Raw genomic sequence first — 16,665 nt, 5'->3', positions numbered from 1 at the left:
ACAACATTTTCGAATCCGACAGGATTTGATTTCTAGTTTTGTGAGTAATTGTGAGTTGGGGTTTCACCTGTAGAAACTCCACTTGAGCAGGAACTGCCTCGCCGCCTTGGAAAAGCTCGGTTTTCCTTCGTAGGGTTTCAGCGCACTCTTGACGACGTTCTTCAGCCAGGAGGCCCACTGTTCGAGCGAGTTTTGTTGTTGCAAAGTCAGTTTGAAGTCGTTTTCGAAGCGCGCAACGATCTCGTTGTCGCATTGACACACCCAGGAGGCTTGTTCGCGCACGCTGTGGAAGTCGACACGATTCAAATCGGTCAACATTTGAGCGATTTGAGTGCTGTTGTGGAGTACGGCACGAGCGGCTTGGGCTAGGTGGTTGAGAGATGTGTAGCGGCGAAGGCTCGAGCTGAAGGCCGAAACGGCGGATAGTTTTACCGTCAACATGCCGGCGGGGGCCCCTGCCATGGCGCTCGTCAGCCAGTTTTCCAAGTCTGGGGAGACGAAAAGCGGTTTTTAGGGATTTAAAGGGATTTGCCCCAATTTTTTGGCAATTACTAGAGATTTCTCAAATGTTATTTAAAGATTTGGTTATATTCGTATTTCTACAAATATCTTTTTACTATTTAAGAAAAATGTCTGACATTTCTGAAGATTTTTAGGAATCTTTAGAAATTCCTCAAAATCTCTTATGATTACGAAGGATTGTTGTGAATTTCTATATTGAGAATATGTTCCTTCATGTCTGAAGTGCTTTTGATGCTTTACAAAAGTTTTCAAATTTTTTTCAATTTTAATCAATTAATTAATTAAGAGTTGTTTATAATTTTTCAAACACTGAACGTCCATGTAATTGTCAATAAAAATTTCGCAAATTTCTAAGAATTTACAAGTAATTTTATTTTCACTCCTCGGGAGTAACAGACACAAATCAAATTTCTTCAAAAAAATAAGGTTTAAATACGGAACAAAAAAAGAATTCCAGGTATTTTCAAGGACTAATAATTCTTAAAATTTGCCTTAAAATTTTGGATTTTTCAGTATTTTGCATTTTCAGTAAAAAGGGAAATTTTTGACAATTCTCTAGATTTCTAGATTTTGAAATATCTTTATTTCTAGATTTCTAGAAATATCTTTTGACTATTTGACATTACCTTTCAGAAGATTCTTTTTTCGAATTCTCATGTATTTTTATATTGAGGATTTCTTGTTTGATGTCTAAAGTAGTTTTGAAGCTTTCGATTTTTTTTTAGTATTATTAAAGATCATTGAATCTAAGTCTTGAATGTTTTTATATTTTTGGACTTAAACCAACAAAATAACATTTAAAGAATTTCTACAATGCTTTTAAGGTTTTTATAATTTTTAACAAATTAAATCAATGAATTAATAAAAACTGTTTAAATTTTTTCGAACACTGAATGTTTTTTAAGAATAAAGAACATTTTTAGGGTTTTTAAGAATTCTGCGAAAATATTTCTTTTAAAAATTTAGGTTTTCATACGGATATAATGAAGTAAAAAGAATTGCAGGTAATTCTAAACATTGTTAAAAATTTAAATTTTAATAAAACAAGATTTTTTTTAAATCCTCAAAATTCCGTTAAGGCTTTAATTTTTGTAATGTGTATTAAAGCAACTTTATTAATCAGTAATTAATTTGTGAAAACTGTTTAGATTTCTGTGTTTTTTGTAATTCTTATGATTTCTTTGATATTTTTTTAATTCCAAAGTAATCTTCAGGATCCTCGTGTTTTGTTTTTTGCTTAAACATCAAACATGCCACGAAATTGTTTTTGAATAATAATTTTCGAAATTGTAAAGACATTTAAGGCATTTTTTGGAGTATTTTTACTGACAAAAGTTTTTTCGTTTGCAAAATTTTTAACATTTTAGAAAAGTAATTCAAAAAATTATAAAACTTGTATTTTCGAGCTCAATAAAATGAGAACTCCCAAAGTTTTGTGTTGTAAATTTTTTAAATAATTTAAATTAATTAATTAGATAATTAACTATTTGATGTTCAGAACATTAGGTAAACTTTTAGGTTTTGATTTTGAATAGTTGGATCTTGGATTTCCCATTTGCTAAACACCCAATACGCCTGTAATTATTGTAAAACGACAACTTTGTAAACTTTTGGAGGAATTTTTTTGGGCTTTATGGAATATTGTTTATTACAGACAAATTTCTTTTAGAAAATAACGTTTAAATATGAAAATAAAAAAAAAAGAATTCCAGGTATTTTTCAAGAATTTTAGAGAACTAGTAACGTGTCTTAGTATTTTGCATTTTTAAGCTCAGTAAATCGAGAAAATTTTGACAATTCCCTCGATTTTTCACTCTTAAGATTTTATTTTGAGATTTTTTTTCTGAGAAACTCAAGTTTTTATGATACTTACTTTTGGCAAAATTCCTAATCGACTGAGTGAGAGTCGCCGGTATCGGCTTAAGTACATCAGGTACCAAAACTTGTATCAAATTTTGATAAAAAACCAAATCCACATGCTTCATAAACTGCTGTACAGCTTCCATCGAACACAAACAGAACAATTTCGACTTCGACAAATACTTTTCTTCTTCGCATTCGTCGCCGTTATTATTATATTGTGATCGCCAGAATTCCCTCCACAACGACTCTATTGTGGTAAATTCTAAACTTAATATGGCATCTAAGAAGGCTTCTAAATGTTCCCTATATATGGACCTGGAAAAATGCGCTATAATTGGCCCCAATTAATTTTTTTCCTTCAACTTTACTTCAAAGTATCGACGTCTTCATACCCACACTCGTCGGGTAGCGACTCAGCGTTGAAATGTATATCGGGAAAAGCAGGAATCGCGTTACTCCCATCCCCCAAATAGGTCACATGTTGCGACAAAACACTAACGGAAATCGACGCATCGGACGAATCCGAATTTCGCTTAAACGGCCTAACCGTTCCTTGGGCCTTCCCCGAAGCGTTCGATGTATTCAAGACGACTCGATTCCCCGACTCGTCCATATTCATCAACGAGGAACCGGGTTTTACCCGAATTCCGTAGTAATGGTACTTGGAGTTGCCTCTAGTGCCGAGTCTTCGCGTCCTCAACCCGAGAAACACCGATCTTATCAATTTCCCGAACGAGGCCGCATTCACCGGCTCTAATTTATTCTCAGCACAATGTCGCAAATAATGAGCATAGAGTGTGGACCGAGGCAAAGACACCCCTTCAGCCGTCTCGTAATTCTCCAACAACCATTGCACCTAATAAATTATACACAAAAATTGACACAAACCCCCAACAAAAATGGCAAAAAAGCGAGAAAAAGACACCAAAGACACCCCCAAAAGGCAAACTACGACTTACTGTAGCCGGAGACACCCTCGTGGCGTGTCCCAACGCCGAGCCCACCTCCTCATTGCTCACGGTGTTGCTCTGAGTCGCATGCACGGTCCCTGTAGCTACATAGCTCGGTTCCTACACCCCACGGTTAGTAAAGAAAAAAAAAAGAAATAAAAGCAGAGTTAATAGAAACAGAAAGGATGGGGCATAAATGGGGTCTTACAGCGTTTGTTGTTTGAGGGGAGTTTCGCGTCGATGCGATTAAAGTGTCGGGGTCTACGGCCTGTTGGACGACGTAGTGACCACTTGTGGTACTGTAACCGACGGTACCGCCCGTGGAGGCGGAGCCGGTGTTCGTGGCGGCGTAGTATTGGCCCTGACCGGCCGAGTACAACGTCGTTGATTCGCCCACGGTGTATACCGGATACGCCCTGCAAAATTATTTGCATTTTTCAATTCAAATAACGTCAATTTCAAGAATTTTTCATTTATAAAATTGAAATATACAGGCTGTCCCAACGGTCCGAAAAAGCTCTATAACTTGTTTATGTTAAGAGATATTGACTTTTTCTTTTTTTTAGATTATAGCTGCGTTTTTGATGCACATTTTAAAAATATTGCGGTTTATATACAGGTGTCCCAATATTAAAAAAACACTAAAGTTATGTTTTTTTAAATGGAATCTACTCAGTTTGATTTTATTTTTGGATTCTACGCTAAACTACAAATAACTTTTATAGAGGTTGTTTTCATTTATCTGTTATCAATTTTGATTTGTGGCGTTTTTTCACCAAAATTTTTTAAATGCAGGGGTCTGTCTAAAAATTCTTATTTTCTAAATGCTTGCACACAAGTTAAAGTAAGTAACGCCATTTGATTCCTGAATGTTTGCCGCATCTTTTAAGTGTTTATTCAACAACCTGCTCAGTGGCATGCGCCTACTACGATTTTTTAAACATGACAAATTAAAAATGTCAAAAACTCATTTTTTTCAAATGGCACCCTTTATTTATTATTGTACCAATCAAAAGATCTTTTGACAAGCTTTCTATCAATATAAGGTTTGTATAGTCTAGTGTAAAATTCTAAGTTGCTATACTAAATTAACTAAATTTTGACAAATTTTCCTGTTTTGAACAATAAAAATCGAGTGGGCCTTATGCAAAAAAAAATTAGCACAGAAAATAAACAAAAGTATGGAATTGGAAATTCTTTGCTGGAAGAAAATGTAAAATTGAGCAAAATTGAGTTACAGAGAAAATTACGCAAAATCTAACATATCGCAAAGCAGTAATTTAGTAGAAAAATGTAAAAACCTTAACAAACAAAAAAAAAATAAAACATTAAAGCTATTTTACAATTTTCTTTATAACAGATGCTCAAAAATATTATCATTTTTTTCAATACAAGTATGCAGTCTTCGTCTAAAAGATAGTCTAACACGACTTAGCATATCTGCATTTATTAAATGGAATGTATCGCCTATACTTTGTTTCATATCCTCCGCAGTTGTTGGTCTCAATTTATATACATTTTTATATAATTTTTTAAATGCAACACTTTGCGGCAGTCTTGCATTTGGGTATTTTTATTTGTAGAGTCTTTGAGCCAATAAAATATTACGATCCGCTTCACCAAAACTGTATACCATGTTAATGAGTTCTTGACGAGTAAAATTCATTTTGGGACTTATAATCTTTACAATAAAATTGATAGATTGTAACAATGACAGAAGCCCACTCGATTTTTATTGTCCAAAACAGAAAAGTTTTTTGAAATTTAGTTAATTTAGGATAGCAACTTAGAATTTTACACTAGACTATACAAACCTTATATTGATGGAAAGCTTGTCAAAAGATCTTTTGATTGGTACAATAATAAATAGAGGGTGCCATTTGAAAAAATGAGTTTTTGACATTTTTAATTTGTCATGTTTAAAAAATCGTAGTAGGCGCATGCAGGTTGTTGAATAAACACTTAAAAGATGCGGCAAACATTCAGGATTCAAATGGCGTTACTTACTTTAACTTGTGTGCAAGCATTTAGAAAATACGAATTTTTAGACAGACCCCTGCATTTAAAAAATTCTGGTGAAAAAGCGCCACAAATCAAAATTGATAACAGATAAATGAGAACAACCTCTATAAAAGTTATTTGTAATTTAGCGTAGAATCCAAAAATAAAATCAAACTGAGTAGATTCCATTTAAAAAAACATAACTTTAGTGTTTTTTTAATATTGGAACAACCTGTATATAAACCGCAATATTTTTAAAATGTACATCAAACAGCTAGCTATAATCTAAAAAAAAAGAAAAAGTCAATATCTCTTAAAATAAACAAGTTATAGAGCTTTTTCGGACCGTTGGGACAGCCTGTATACAGGCTGTTTTCTTAATATTGTGAAAAATTGCAACCACATATTAATAAAAAAAATAAAAAAGCGCCTTCAATGGCTCACAAAACCTGTAAAATTTTGTGAAAATAACTCAAGTGGTTTCGGAGGAACAAATTGATTCTAATTTGTATAATGAAACTTTATCACCCTGTATATCCGAAACAAAACTTTTCGATGTAGAATATGTAGTTATCATTTTTGCAATATTAAAAAAATACCCTGTAACTGACACCATTGTTTATTATTTTATTTTACTTTAGTAAACACTGAAAGAAACAAATCGTTTTATAATTTAAGTTACTTTTTTAATAGCAAATTTTTTGACAAAAATTAAAGTCTACAACGTTGTAATTTGTACAACAGACTTTGTCGAAAAAAATTTCATAGTGGGTTGCCGTTTAAAAAAAATAATAAATTTTGCAGGACTCAAAAAAATACAAGAATTTTATTTATATAAAATGGCCACATTTTTATAGTCCTTTATCATTCGTCAATTATTTTTTTTCAGAAAACAAGCTTGGTTCTACAATGTAGGTTAGAAATGTAAAAAAATACTGAAAAAGGCTACTAATTGCAAATAATTTATTAATTTCTTTTATCATGCATGTAAATTTGTGTAAAAATCACTTCTTAGGGAAAATTATGAATCAGTAAGAAATTTTCAGTTAGGATAAATATTTTCAGAAATAATTAGCGACTGGAAATCTATTTCCTAATTTTTACACAACAAATTTTAGAAACGTGGTAAACGGTTTTTCTAATCTAAAATGGATAGAGAACTCTAAATCTGTTGGAATTTTTTGGAAAAATTAAATTAAATAAAGGCGACGTTTGATTAAAAATCACCTTCAGCTTCATGTGAATTGATCCAGTTTTTTCCGAATATCCGATTCTTAGTGATTTTTTTCTTAAATTTTTAACTAATTAAAAAAAATAATGGGTAAAACTCACTTTCTTAAAAAAAAATAGGCTACAAATCGGAAAAATCATAAATAATTTTTCTTATGGAAAATGAATCGAAAACCCTAATCTGTCAAAACATTATCTCTTCTCGTGAAATCTCGTGAAAACGTGTTTATATTTTGTTACAGGATAAAAATATTATTAATGAAAGACTATACCAACGCATCGATTTACAGAAAATGAAATTACGAAATATAAAGAGCAATTAACTGCCCACTACAATAGTTTATTTTTGTGTACGTTGCTAAACCATAAAAAAAATACAGTAATGTAATCAATTTAGTATCATTGATCATTTTACTTTATGAATTTTTTATATTACGAAAAGAAAAAAAAAAGTTTAATTATAAAATAACTCATGACAAATGTTCACAATTTAAAAATAATTATTATTTTCAATTAAAAAAGCAGTTTTTAATTCAACTAATGAATTTTTTAATTAAATAATAATCTAAACAAATAAAACTTGTGGAAAGCTATTATTTTCTGTGTTAGGTTTTTAGATGAAATAAGCTCGCTTTGAAGTCAAATATTTTTGAAGTCATTTTAAACGTCCATCCTGAAATTTTGAGAAAATCTAGCAAAAACAGTGCCCTTTTATAAATTTTTTGATATTTTTAAAAATGTGCCAAATTGATTATTTATTTTTCAAGCAAAAAAGCGTTCGTTTTGATAAATTCATTTCTTTGTGTGAGATTTATTCCATTTTTCGTAAATTTTTTAAATTATAATACACTGGCCGCCAAAATTAACTGGCCACCAAATTTTGCGATTTTTCACATTGCAATATTTTTGTTTTTTTGTTATTCTTTGTCGGATTTCGACGAATTTTTGTTCGGCTTAAAAAATGAACTTTGCAGAACATTGTAATTTAATTCAATAACATTTCTAGTTTTGTTTTGTAAATGTTATACCTAAAAGACGAGAGCACTGTTTTTTTACTTTTTTTTATACTGAGCTGTAGTGTGCAACAGAGACAAAATTAAGTTTTTACTTATTTCAGATTATTGTCCGTTTTTTTCTGAATTATGTACCACATTTTCATCGTTTTAATTCTTGAGACATGAGAGATATAAACCTTCAAAAAAAGCATTACATTTCCAATTTCAATAAATATTCGTATTAAGTAGGCCAAATGTGTCAAAACGTCAAAATAGAAGCAAGGAAGTTTCCAATAATTAACTGTTTTACTTGTTGTAATCCTTTAAAGTTCCAAGTTTTTCAAAAATTTTTTGTGTTCAAAGACGTAATTGTGCTGTTTTGGTGACATAAGCAATAATTTTCGGTTTAACTACCTTTTTATGTAGCCTTCTTTCTGAAGGAATATTTAGTAATATTAAAAAAACGCCTTTTCCAATGTTTTGTATCTTTGGGGTACCAGAAAATAAAATTTTGAAACAAATTGGTCCCCATTCAGAAAAGAACGGGCAATAATCTGACATAAGTAAAAACTTAATTTTGTCGCTGTTGCACACTACAGCTCAGTATAAAAAAAACAGTGCTCTCCTCTTTTTATTTATAAAACAAAACTAGAAATGTTATTGAATTTTATTACAATGTTCTGCAAACTTCATTCTTTAATCCAAACAAATATTCGTTGAAATCCGACAAAGAATAACAAAAATAATATAATGTGAAAAATCGCAAAATTTTAGCTGTTCGGTTAATTTTGGCGGCCAGTGTACTAAAAACAATAAAACTTACAAAATCGGAAATACCGAGTTATTCATGGTATTCCCGCTAAACTAGAAGTATTCTTATATTTATCTACAAAATTGCATACTTGGTTAGGTCCTCCTCAATGAAAATATTATCATATTATCAAAATGGTGGCACTTCCGCTTATACCGGAAGTGGGTATCAACTTTGTTATTTTAAACAGAAAACTATATTTTTTATTGCGTTTCTGAATTCCGCAAGCCATTCTATGAGAATTATTATGGAGTAACTAAAATCATCCGTTTTAGAGGTTTTTAGACTTTTTTGAAAAGTTTTGGATGTGAAAAAATCCATAACTTTGCAATTTGTAACTATTATGAAATCGTATTTGGGCAAAGCTAAAGGTTTGATTTTTCTTTAGGTTGATTCATAACTGAAAAAATATATTAACAAATCCCCAAATAAATTAACGTGAAATTAACAAACCCCCAAATAAATTAACGTTACATTTTGGAAAATTCAAGTACCCATAACTCAATTTTTGTAAATGAATTATTATTACAGGATATTCATTAGCCAAATAGTGAATGAAGATTATTCAAATTTAGATCGAATAAATTTGTTATAATTTACGAAAAGAATAACACAATTGCGAAAAAACATCGTTTTTTCGGTGAGAAATATTTTCGTAGCAAACTTGGATATAAAGAAACATAATAACAACCCTTTTAGTGTAACTTGATTAATTCTATGCAAAAAAATTTACACGCAGTTTCTAGAAGTGACCGTTTTGACTGAGAAATACAAAAAAAAACGGCAAAAAAAATAAACCAAAAATTTTTTTTTATAAATTTTTGCTTACATTTGTGCCTGTCCGCTATTCGTTTGGGATGCGTAGATCTCGGGCTCCACATACTGTATGTGATAGCTTTGATGCGATGCCACCGTGTCACCGTCGGCAACTGAAAAACCACAAACCTCGTCAAAAACCAAATTTTCCATTTTCACCATCAACAACCGTAGCATGGCCTATGACAGAACATCTCTTCGGCCGTTCGTTCGACTCACAACTACCAAAAATCACAATCGAAACTCCTCGATAATAATGCATTCATTCGCGTGGAAATAACAGGATGTATCATCCCCTATACCTGTCGCCCCGTATGATCGACATGATCAAATAAGAACGCGGATAATCCGCGACGTACAGGTGACGCGTGACCGACACGTGTACACGCGTGTGTAAAGGGAAAGGTAATCTTCCCCAGGTGAAAGCAACCAACCCCAAGTGTGCCAAGTACGAGGCATGCATCACATAAAGACCGGCGAAAAATAATAGAATACAAAAAAATCATTTTTTTCTAGACGATCTACAGGATGATTCAAAAGGACCGTACAATCCCTCGAGTGGTTTTTTGATTGAAACACTCAAAACTGCAAACTAAAATGCACATTTATATTATTTTTTTATTAAAATGTGGAAAAACTCTTCTCAAATGTAGAGGAAAATTACTATCACCCTATAAGAGCTTGTCCAATAGTTTTGAATCACTCTGTATAGTAGAAAAGTGTGCGCTTACCTACTGCAGGCTGAACTGGTGTTAAAGAAGCGTATGATCTAGCCGCAGCTTCTGGTTGCGTTAAAATATTACGTACAAGTTAATTAATGATGACTGATAAGTGATAAGGGATGGTACCATGCAGGTTTGATGGGTTACATGCCGAAATAACAACAAAAAAAATCACTTTTTCCCTCAAGTATTAGTTTCGGGCACCTGCCACCCCCTAATAAGTAATCCTTTGCTTATGATCAATGACGTAATTGAGATACACCCCACTTTATTAACCGGTACACAGATCAGTCAAAGTAGATTTAAGTTAGGGTTGAGACCCTAATAAAAGTTACAGTTCTTATTTTAATTAAGTGGCCATTGAAACGGGGAACGAGTTGCTCGGGTGAATCCATAGAAAATCGTATGGGAAATGCAGGTGCCGAGTCGCTTATTAAAAAAAAACACATTAGTAAAAATTTAAGTTAAAGTTAATTAAGTCAATTTTGAAACAAAATTTTGTTAAATGTGTGTTAAATTTTAAAAGCCCTTGAAAAAAGTTACAGTTAAACACAAAATTATAATTAATCGTTTGACAGACAAGTTTCTGGTGACCAAAACTTGATAATGTGGACATTTTAACTATTAACAAAGAATCATCGAAAAATATATTTAAAAAATTAATTACAACATTTGAAGGATTTTACTTCAATGAACTGCTTGCTTAGGTTCCGTTATTAAATAAAAAAAAATGTGTATGAAGTTTAAAATAAAAACAATTAACTTTTTATGTTAGTTTTTGAAATTAAAACCCAATATTCGACTATTAAAAATCACAAAAACTCTTTTATTTATTTGAGAGAATGTAGAAACTATTTTTTCCATTTCTTTCTCTAATTTCTTGAAAAGAAACAAACCGATTTTTAAATTATTGAATAAACTAGAACTGTTAATGAAAGTACAGTGACGAACAGTGAATTTCGTCCACCCAATTTCCATGACAGACTAAAAGTGTAAATTAGTCTTTAGGTTTTTCTAACCTTGTTTGAGAACTTTAATGAACATTTATCATGTTGACCAAATGCTCGATGTTGCTTACTACTTTTAACCTGTGCTTTGTCTTACATTGCTTGAGGTATAGTACAGTTGGAGGCAAAATACTTTGGCCGTCACTTTTCTGTAATTCAAGCTTTAACGTTAAAATGAATGACAATTTCAAATTAATGACAGCTATTATATTTTCCTATGAAAAATATGTACTTACAATTGACAGTAGCTAAAAATAAGGTTTACAGTCCTAAAGCATGCTTTACAATTTAATGTGACTCAAGTGACATTGACGACCAAAGTAGTTTGTCTCCAACTGTACCAATCCATTTTCAGGTTGAAAATCCGGTCCAAAATGAATAAGAATTTAATTAAATTTGACAACACGTATTTAAATGTCAGTTATCATGACAATAAAGTACAGACTGCAGTAAATTTTTGTGAATTCACGGGAAAAAGGCGGACAAATTTCACTGTCCATCACTGTACTTCGAAAAAAAATGCGCATAGTATTTTTTATGTTTCGAAAACAGAAAATTTTGTAATAACGTTTTAGAAAAAGGCAACACTACTTTCATTTTTTTCTCGATAAATACAACGTATTCAAAATGATTTTCATCTGGTACCCTATGGATTTTTTAAGTAAAATAAAAAATGCCGCTTTAAAAACTATTGAATCTAACTTCAAGTGCTATATTTTGTTTTAATTTAAGTACTACTGTTTTTCAAATTAAACTTCCTTGCCACAATTATATTTTATAAAAATCCACTCAAAATCTTTGAATGATTGCGATTTCTTCCTAACAAAACGTGATGATAAACACCTTCATGCAAACATGCTTTTATATGTCAGAATTTGAATCAATTTTGCAATCCCACTTTTTGTAAAACTCTTAAAATTTGTATGTTTTGGAGAAAACAGGAATTAATGTTCATAGCTGGAAAAATGTAGTTAGTAACTGTTAATGATTTCTAACATTAAACTTATTTCAAAAGGAAATTAAAAAAAAACTAAAAAAAAAACAAAAAAATTTTACATTCATCCAAAACTTTCACTCTTCTCTGAAGTTTTCTTTTTTCTCCACACAACATTGCAACCTTTACTAATTCAAAAATTTGCAGTTGAATTAATTTTGTTACAAACGGTTAACGTTTCTATTACTTTATCTTAACTTACACGGAAATATTCTGGAAGTGGATATTTGTTAATGAAAGTTTTATTTTATTCAGTTTGAAAAATTTTGAATTTTTATTATTTTTGTAAATAGAAATGTCCAATAAACTTAGGCAAAAACAGGGTTAAGTATTTTAAATTTCATAAGTTTTCCTATTTTTTCAATAAATTTAGGCATTCCTGTCTTAATTACATATTAATATAAAAAATGCTATTTAGTACGTTTTAAAAGTTAACATCGTCCGTCATAGAACCTCTTTTTTATTAAAAATTACCAAAAGTTGTTTATTTCATAAAACCGAGAAATATCAAGAAAAAATGACAAGAACTACATTTAAATTTTTTTATTTTAATGAGCTATTTCCTTTAGGTATCCATGCTGTTTTATTGAAAACTTATATTTTTTTACATATACGATTATGATGTAGTTCTTTAAAACAATTCAGTTTTTTGTGAAACTTAAATACTATATATTTGAGTATTAAACGTTAAAAAACTATGTTTTGTTTATTTGAAAATGTATAAAATTACATAGTTCTTCCATTTCTGAAAATTCTAAACAGAGTATTAAAATAAAGTTAATATTTTTTGATAATTTCCCAAAATGCATAATGTCTCACTTCATTTCAATCCAAATACAAAACAAATTAATCATTTGTGCCCAATTTCTTTATCAATTACCCATTTTTCCGTCCTCTATAATCAACAAAATAACTGTTAGCGTTTTTATTTTTGTAATTTAGGGAAACAAAAATAAAGCACAAAAAATATTCTCTAAAATAAATATAGCTACACTTGACAATATTTTTTCGATCTTATCAAACACAAAATATTAGACTTAATTTCATGATGACCAGTTTTTTAGCCAATGAACGAAAAGTCAACTTTCCGACTGGAGGTAATCAACAACAAAAGTTCAGTGTACTTGCCGTAATTTATAAGAAAAAGCCGTGCTTTAGTTATTAAATAATTCAAATACAAATCGATTTCTTTCTTCTAACCCACAGTATTTTTATACAACCCGCAATACGGAAAATAATTTCAGTTAGGCAACCAATTATACACCACACAAAAAACAACGTAAAAACAATAATTGTTAAATTGTTTATAATGTTTTTTATTGTTGATTAAGCCTAATTTGACGAAATACTTGCCTGTGACTGTGATAAAATGCGGCGAAGTCTGTGCTATGGTATCCGTATCGTGGGTTTCCCCTTGTTGCTCAGCAGTGGCTGTGCTCTCGTTGCTTGACTCAGCTGCCTGCTCCAGTGCTGAGACGTCTATGACCGGCACTCCGTTGACGATAGCCCCTCCAGTCCCCGACTAGCAAAACATCGAGATAAATGCCCGCCCTTGACCAACAAACTCAAAATCGCGCACAGAAACCCTTCGAAGAAAATTTTCATCGAAGCCCCCCCAAAAAAACACACTCACTTTTCCTCTCACCCAAAATGAAAACTAAGACGAAATCAATAGTCAACAGCCCCACTGAGATCAATACACAATGTGCAAAAGTCGCAATTACCTGGTGCAAACTAGCAGGCAGTACTATTAGCTGGGTAGCCGGAGTCTGTGCTGGGGGTGAAGTGGCTGGCGTGGGGGTGGGAGGGCTGCTGCTGCCTCCTGCTGCAGCAAATCGAGCTGTAGTTGCCATGGCTGCGTTTCCAAGGCTACTCCTGATGCCCTCTCTAGAACAACCAATCCAGATCAAGTAAGGCACGTATCGAAGGATGCTTCGGAGGCTCGTTCGAACGATGTGTACATATCAATATCGCTAAAACTCGGTATTAGGCTTTGTTTTACACAGGGGGGCCAGGTGTGTGCATAATTGGCATCCACCTGGCCCTAGATAATTGGACAGGTGAGTCATGCAGGTGGGGGCGATTTTCCTAGGGGTGGCACGAGCTGGCACCGCGGCCGTCTTAATCGGGCCCCATCGCTATAGCGACCCACCATGGTAACAAATCTAGAGGGTGAGATCACTTTCCCTGATCAATGTGGATGAGTGTCCCCCGATTTGTCGCTCCGCTAACTCACCTCTTCCTTCACTAAAACATAAGATTGGTGAAATTGCGACTGGTAATCATCCTCGGATCACCTGCTAGGCTAATTCAGCCCCCCTAATTGCGCCCTTTGACTCGTCGAAACTAATTTAAAGTTATTAATGGACGCGGGGCGGCGGGCGGGGGCGGCGTCGTCGGGGGCACGTGCCGCAAAAACGCCACCAAACACAAAAACACACACCGATTGCGGATTTACCTAATGTTGTTATGTTGTTGTATCGGTTGCTAGGGCAGTCTCCAAGGATACGAAAATGAGATTCGGACGATTTGACAGCTGGCGGGCTTCCGGAACGGGCCAGGGGGCTCACTGGCCAAGTGGGACCCCAGATGACACGCCGATCATCGCCTCACGGCCCGATTGTTGTTAAAACAGACCGACTTTGTGTTATTGATTATTTAACGTAACGAGGCCTCCATGGCCGGTAATGCAGGAAACTGCTTGCGAGCGGCGGCGAGCGCGGCGGCTTTGAGCGCAATTCAATCAATAACCGACACGAAAAAGAACAAAACTTACTAACAAAACGCAACGCCGACTCGATATAACACCCGATTTACAACATTTTCAACAACACCCGGTACAACACGCTGTGACGTCAGCGAAATACGACGCGCTGATGGAATTGAGGAAATTCCACGGGAAACTTACCTCACGACGCGCTTTTCGCTTATCTTTCACGATCGGTAAAACACTACACTTATCACAATTGTGATAATCGCTGTTTTAATTATTAACGATTTCACAACTGTTCCCGTATGACAAGCTTTTGTTATTTGTCGGCATGGCGACGAATAAACAGGGGTTGCTAGGCAACGATTTAAAACAAATGACGGTGGTGTAATGGCCTCTACAGGACGACCAACAATTTAATTGCAATTAATTAACTAAAATTCAAAGCGATTTTTCATTTAATAACTCCATAAATGCTCAATCAATCGCATGTCTATTTTCTCAAATAAATCATTCTTTTCACATTGAATTTTTTTAATAATTAATTAATAAAGTTTTTGTTTTTTTGCATCTCTGAATAATTGTTTCAACATACTTCTAGTCTGTCTTTTGTCATATTTTTTTTTAGTTTTTCAAAGCTACGTAAACTGATTTCTCAAAATTTTGTAGATATTTAACTTCTTTCGAAATTTTGGATAAAAATTAAATAAACAAAATAATGCAGGTAGAATTTTATTTAGCAACAATATTAGTTATAATTTTTTATCTTACTACTTAAAAAAATATTTATGAAATGATTAATTACATAATTAGGTTTTGCATTTTATCATTTCTGTAATTCTTTCAACATGTTTTTTTAAATTTTTGTGTCTTTTTATTATGCATGAGTTAATTTATGCATTTTAAATTTTTTTATGGCTACGTAAATTAATTTTGGTGTCTTTTTTTGTAGTTATTTAACATTTTTGAAAATTTCGAAAGAAAATTAAACAAAATTCAACATGTAAAATTTCATCCATTAACAATGTTTGTTTTAATTTTTACCATCATTATTTTTATATTTTTACTTAAAAAAAATTACTTTTGAAATAATTAATTCATTAGGTTTTTAGTTTTAGCATCTCTCTAATTGACACATGTTCTTTTTTTACTATTTTTTGGGTATTTTTATTATGCATGTGTGTAATTTATGCATTTTCTAATTTTTTTCAGTGCCGTTTTTTTCAAAATTTTCTAACTTTTTTAAAAATTTTAGAGAAAAATTGAATTGAAAATTTTGGAGGAAAATTAAATTAACAAAATACTTACTTACATGTAAAATTCCTTCCATCGACAATGTTTGTCATATTTTTTTTAAGTTTTTGTGCATTTTTATCATGCATGAGTATAATTTATGCATTTTTAAAGTTTATAAAGCTACCTAAATTAATTTAGTGCTTTTTTTTCAAAACTTTGTAGATATTTGACTTTTTTAAAAATAGAAAAATTAAATAAACAAAATAATGCAAGTAAAATTTCATTCAGCTACAATTTTTGTTATAGTTTTTTAACTTTTTTATTTTTACTTAAAAAAATAGTTTGGAAATAATTGATTAATTAACTCAACATGTTTTTTTTTATATCTTTTGTGTATATTTATGCATGAGTGTAAGTTATGCATTTATTAATTTTTAAAGCTACGCAAATTTATTTCGGTGCTGTTTTGAAAATTTTGGAGAAAAATTAAATTAACAAAATACATGTAAAATCCTATTCATCCACAATGTTTGTTATATTTTTTTACATAAAAAAATTAGTTTTGGTTTTTGGCGTCTGTAATTATCTCAACATGCTTTTTTTATGTGTTTGTGCATTTTTATGATGCATGAGTATAATTTATGCATTTTTGAAATTTTTAAAGCTATGCAAATTAATTTAGTGTGTTTTTTTCAAAATCTTGTAGATATTTGACTTTTTTGAAAAATGAAATAAACAAAATAAAATTCTATTTATCAACAATGTTTGTTATATTTTTGTAACTTTTTTATTTTTACTGAAAATAAAA

At 31.7% G+C, this 16,665-nt stretch overlaps 1 protein-coding gene across 5 annotated transcripts in view; it reads right to left on the bottom strand.

The window, feature by feature from the left end:
* The window catches only part of LOC123008985 (transcription factor RFX3-like), a 20,993-nt gene extending 6,054 nt beyond the window's left edge, over positions 1-14,939 (bottom strand). Inside the window, exons 1-11 of one of the 5 annotated variants that reach the window (XM_044405065.1) lie at positions 14,209-14,761; positions 14,148-14,158; positions 13,636-13,798; positions 13,265-13,433; positions 9,920-9,970; positions 9,202-9,301; positions 3,544-3,751; positions 3,345-3,455; positions 2,754-3,241; positions 2,396-2,700; positions 68-488 (exon numbers count right to left, since the gene is read on the bottom strand). In XM_044405065.1, coding sequence (XP_044261000.1) covers positions 68-488; positions 2,396-2,700; positions 2,754-3,241; positions 3,345-3,455; positions 3,544-3,751; positions 9,202-9,301; positions 9,920-9,970; positions 13,265-13,433; positions 13,636-13,764 — 1,982 coding nt within the window. In that variant the 5' untranslated portion in view covers positions 13,765-13,798; positions 14,148-14,158; positions 14,209-14,761. Of the gene's footprint in view, positions 1-67; positions 489-2,395; positions 2,701-2,753; positions 3,242-3,344; positions 3,456-3,543; positions 3,752-9,201; positions 9,302-9,919; positions 9,971-13,264; positions 13,434-13,635; positions 13,799-14,147; positions 14,159-14,208; positions 14,762-14,819 lie in introns of those variants that run through there. The other 4 variants (XM_044405079.1, XM_044405074.1, XM_044405095.1 and 1 more) reach the window with 4 other exon arrangements.
* Positions 14,940-16,665: the final 1,726 nt, after the last annotated feature.

Source organism: Tribolium madens, unplaced genomic scaffold (genome assembly GCF_015345945.1).
Source record: "Tribolium madens isolate multiple individuals breed KSU strain unplaced genomic scaffold, Tmad_KSU_1.1 Scaffold_19;HRSCAF=116;Tcas5.2_LG9, whole genome shotgun sequence".
NCBI lineage: Eukaryota > Metazoa > Arthropoda > Insecta > Coleoptera > Tenebrionidae > Tribolium > Tribolium madens.
The sequence above is the reverse complement of the archived record's forward strand: the minus strand, read 5'-3'. Positions and strand labels throughout refer to the sequence as shown.